Below are 5088 nucleotides of genomic sequence, written 5' to 3' on the forward strand. Positions count from 1 at the left end.
GGCTGCAGCCGGAGCGGCAGCCGCTCAGCTCGGATGTGCCAGCCGGTTTCCGAGAGGAAAAAGGAGAGAGAGAAATCAATTTAAAGGATGGTGCCAGCGCCAAGAAGCTCATTCCTTCTCTAAAGGGCACAAAGACCGCGTTTATTTATGTAAGCCTCTGGCACAGGAGCACCGTACTTAATTCCAGCTGGTGTCATTTCCCCGGCCGGGCTTTCATTTGTGTATAACTCAAAGCGCTGCTTGGAAATGCACCGGCTCCTCTTCTGCCAGGTGTTTGGAGCACAGATTCCAGCCACGAAACCCCTCCTGGCGCTGCCCCATCGAGCCTGGCACTGCCAGGATGAGCCGAGCAGCACAGTGTGGCCCCCCGAGCCCAGCACCGCGCTGCTTAATGCCCCTCGGCTCCTGCGTTTGCCCCGTGTCCCGTTACCTCCCAGCTGATCTGCCACCGTGTGCCAGGGCTGCGGTCCCAAACCACTGCTGCCAGCGTTGCTGGGTCCAGGACAGCGGGGCAGGGACCTGGTTCGACCCAGGAGTCCTGGGGCTTAAACCTGAAATCCTGATGCAGGATTCCTTCCCTTAAACTGGGCCAGGATGAGAGAGCAGCACCTGGATCCCACTCTGCCCTGGTAACTGGGACACCTGGGGAAAAAAACCTGCGGAGAGACTGGGAGAGATGGCGCTAACATTAATTATTTACTGCCTATAATAAGGCTTCGTTTTTCTGGAGCACATCCCAACGCGGGGCTTTAAAGAGGCTGGAGATAAGAGGCGGCCAGTGCACAGCCCTCGGCTGTGTCCTCCCACAGGGCTGCCCTACCCCGGGGCACAGTGTGGCTGCTCGCATCCCTGTGGGAATACTGGGGACCAGGGACCGGCACCGGGATGGCAGCGGGATGCAGCGCAGTGCCCCCGTCCCGGCAGTCAGTGCCTCCACGTGCGTGCGGCTGCGGAGGGTCGCAGCCGGGGAAGGGAGAACAACGCTCTCAACCGGGCTTTTGCAAGAGGTTTATTCTGAGCGCTGCTAATTTCAGACTCCTCTGCTAAATCATTAATAGCTCGTCAGCCCAGGCAGAGATCCCGCAGCAGCGCGGGAGGGTTTCTGGGACTCAGGCAGTGACTTACGCTGAGGTGCAGGGGCAGGTCTTGTATTTTTCTATTATTTGCCTTTACCAGCTTCTGTCTGCTCGTCTCTCAGGATGTGCTATGGCCAGCTGGGACAGCCTGGGGACACAGCCACTGCAGGGGACTCAGCGACACCCTCAGCCTCACAGGCCAATGTCCAAAGCCCTTCTGGCCCCTTCTTATTTCTTAACTTCTTCTCCGGGCACAGCTGCTCCCTGTTTCCATTTCCTTTTCTCACTCTGGATCAGGGACTGGAGCTGGGAAGGTGACGAGCAGCTGGGAGGTGACCCAAAAAAGCACTTATTTTATGAGCAGGTGACTGATGGAGCAGGCACCTCCAGAGGCCCCTCCAACCTCAGCGATTCTGAGGCTTCGGTGGGGGGAAGCTCACTGGAAGACAGACCCCGGCTCTTTCCCCCTTTGGGGGTGCCCTTGGGGGTCCAGGTTCCACCGAAGCAGAGCAAAAAAAATCAGAGGGGAGGATGTTCTGTTTAATACTTGCCTGTCCCCACAGTTTCTTTGGGTTGGAGGCAGAGGGAGCACGAGCAGAGCTTTGACCCTGAGCCTGCGATGGAGCAGCACCCCTCAAATCCCCAAAGGCCATTTTACAGCAGCATCCGCATCGGATACACGAAGATAGCTCGGCCTGGACTACAGCTTTCCTACAGCACGAAATGCAGCCTGCAGAGCTTAAATAAATGTCGGGGCCGCGTCTCCGACACCGGGCAGTGGAGATGCAGCGGGAGCCGGTGGACGGGCAGGGAAGGGACGAGCAGGCAGCGGGGGCCGGGAGCGGTGACGCAGCAGCCTCTGACGCTGCTCTGGTGTCTGGCAGACGTGTGGCAGCGCTGGCAAGAGCAGGAATGCGACGCAAAACACAAAGGATGCGTGGGGTTTTTTTTTTCCCTCTAAGGTAAGGAAAGCAAAGCTGCCACCAGCCCACGTGGGACACAGGGGCGACATCCACCGCAGGCCTGGATGTGGCTCTGCCCGGAACTGATTTAGGCTGGGGTTTTTTTTCGGCTTAAGCTTTTGCTCCTGTCTAGGGGTGGCATGAGACCTCGGCACCTGGTTCCTGTCGTCTCTTTTATCCTCTCTGCTGCGAAACACAGGCAGGCTTTACCTCATGCGCCTACAGGAAGATGCAGCTGCTGAACGTGATGTCCCAGCAGGAGGAACGACAAAACCCAGGCTCCTTAGGGAGAAGAAGGTGGCAGTGGCACCCCTCCTGTTCCAGGCCCCTCCCCATGCCGTCTCGGCCCGCTCTCAGCTCTATTAACGCCGTCTTAAATGATAATGACGTTGGCAGCGACGTTGCTGTGACAGTCATGCAACCAAGGACCCGCTGTCCCGGTGCCACGTCCCCTGCACCCCAAGGCTGGGACACTCCAGCCCCCGGGTGGGGGGGAACAGGGGCTGCCCCCTGCCCTTTTCCCTGCCCCAGGCTGGTGACTGGGGCACCAGCATCCCCCAAACAGTACCAAGAGCTTCTTAAGCTGCTTCTCCCAGGGGCTGCAGACGTGAAACCAACCATTCCAGTAACCCAGTCCAGCCTTTCCCCCTAAACCTTCCCAATAAAAATCCCCAGTATTCCTTCCTAGCCCAGCCTTTCCTAGTGCCCCCCTCCCCGAGCACAGCCTTTCCCAGTAAGCCTCCCCAGCCTAAGCCTTTCCCAATAACCTCTCCACTAACCCCTTCCCAGTCCAGCCTTTCCCGGTGATCCCCCCCAGTAACCCTCCCAGCCTTTCCCATTAACACCCACTGCCCCAGCTCTGCGTTTCCCAGCGACCCCCCGAGAAAGGAGGGCAGTTTTCCTGTGCCGAGCCTGGAACCGTGCCAGCACCGGGGCCGTGCCGTACCGGACCATACCGAGTGTGGGGCCGTGCTTTGCCGAGCCCGCTGCTGGTGGTGTACCAAGCCCGGGGCCATGCCAGTACCGGGGCCATGCCGTACTGAGCCCGTACCGAGCCTGGGGCTATGCCGGTACCGGGGCCGTGCTGTACTGAGCCCGCTGCTGGTGCCATACCGAGCCCGGCACCGCGCTGGTAGCGAGGCCGGGCGACACCGAGCCCGGGGCTGCGCCGGTACCGGGGCTGTGCCGTACTGAGCCTGCTGCCGGTGCCGTACCGGGCCATACCGCCATGCCGGTACCAGCGCTGTGCCGTACCGACCTCGCTGCCGGTGCGATGCCGTGACGTGACGTGCCATACCGAGCCCAAGCATCCCCCGCCGGGGCTCTACCGTACCGGGCCGGGGTCGCTCCCCGCCATGCCGGTGCGGAGCCGGTACCAGTGCCGCCCCCGGCGGGGCCGAGCCGCACAGAGCCGGCGCCGCCCCCGGGCTATAAATCCTCTCGGCGGCGCTGCCCGGCTCCCGTTCCCATGGCGGCGGCGGCAGCGGCGGATCCGTGTCCGGCTGCGGGCGACGAGCAGCGCCCCGATCGCGGCGGTACCAACGCCAGTAACACCAGCGGCGGCGGCGGCTCCGGCACCGGCACCAGCGGCGGCGGCACCGGCAGCAGCAGCAGCCCCGGGTCGGTGGAGCTGGCGGCGGCGCGGCGGCGGCTGGTGGCGGCGGAAGGTCGCCGTCGGGCGGCGGCGGAGCTGGAGGGTCGGGTCCGGCAGGTTCACTGCGCCCTGCGGCACGCCGAGCTCCGCCTGGCCGCCCGCGCCGAGGCCCTGGGCCGGTTGGGAGCCGGGGTGGCCCAGGCCCAGCTGGCGCTAGCCGCGCAGAGCCAGCGGCTGCAGAAGGGGCTGCGCCGCCGCCCGCGCCCCCGCCCCGCCGCCCTCCTGGCCGCCGCCCGCGCCCTCCGCAGCTGCGTCCCCTGGGGCCCCGCACGCCCCCGCGGAGCCGCCGCAACCCCCGTCGTTGCCCGCCGGCTGCCCGCCGCGCCCCGCAGCCCCGCATAGCGCCGGTGCGGGGGGGGAGCGGGGCGCTCCGGGGTCCTGCTGGGGAGGAGGGGAGGTCTGGGGGGTCTGGTGGGTTGGGGGCCTGCAGGATCTAGGGGAACCCATAAGGTGGGATGGGACCCAGCGGGGTCTGGAGACCTTGAGGGGGCCCTGGGGAGTCTGATGGATTAGGACCCTGCAGGATCTGGGGGACCCAGGGGTTCTGGTGTCCTTGAGGGGGTCCTGGGAAGTCTGATGAGTTGGGACCCTGCAGGATCTAGGGGACCCCATAGGGTGGGAGGGGACCCAGCGGGGTCTGGGGACCTTGAGGGGGCCCTGGGGAGTCTGATGGATTAGGACCCTGCAGGATCTGGGGGACCCAGGGGTTCTGGTGTCCTTGAGGAGGTCCTGGGAAGTCTGATGAGTTGGGACTCTGCAGGATCTAGGGGACCCCATAGGGTGGGAGGGGACCCAGCGGGGTCTGGAGACCTTGAGGGGGCCCTGGGAACCTTAAGGGGGTCCTGGGGAGTCTGATGGATTAGGACCCTGCAGGATCTGGGGGACCCCATAGGGTGGGAGGGGACCCAGCGGGGTTGGCCTGGGGACCTTAAGGGGGTCCTGGGGAGTCTGGTGGATTAGGACCCTGCAGGATCTGGGGGACCCAGGGGGTCTGGTGTCCTTGAGGGGGTCCTGGGAAGTCTGATGAGTTGGGACCCTGCAGGATCTAGGGGACCCCATAGGGTGGGAGGGGACCCAGCGGGGTCTGGGGACCTTGAGGGGGTCCTGGGGAGTCTGATGGATTAGGACCCTGCAGGATCTGGGGGACCCAGGGGTTCTGGTGTCCTTGAGGGGGTCCTGGGAAGTCTGATGAGCTGGGACCCTGCAGGATCTAGGGGACCCCATAGGGTGGGAGGGGACCCAGATGGGTCTGGGGTATCTGATGTGTTGGACCCTGCAGGGTTTGTGGGATTCGATGGGGTGGGGGGTACTCAGCAGGGTCTGGTATCCTTGAGGGGGTCCTGGGGCGTCCGATGGGTTGGAACCCTGCAGGATCTGGGGGACCTGATGGGGTGAG

The 5088-nt window shown here is 64.0% G+C and overlaps 1 protein-coding gene across 1 annotated transcript; it reads left to right on the forward strand.

Moving 5' to 3' along the window:
* Positions 1–3320: 3320 nt before the first annotated feature.
* Positions 3321–4866, forward strand: TRNP1 (TMF1 regulated nuclear protein 1; the record flags this gene model as incomplete). The annotated part of the gene is made up of 1 exon (XM_074562754.1): positions 3321–4866. A coding segment is annotated over one exon (714 nt), but the record flags the coding sequence as incomplete, so codon positions are not given.
* Between the last annotated feature and the right edge of the window lie 222 nt (positions 4867–5088).

The sequence above is a fragment of the Larus michahellis genome, chromosome 19 (assembly GCF_964199755.1).
Source record: "Larus michahellis chromosome 19, bLarMic1.1, whole genome shotgun sequence".
NCBI lineage: Eukaryota > Metazoa > Chordata > Aves > Charadriiformes > Laridae > Larus > Larus michahellis.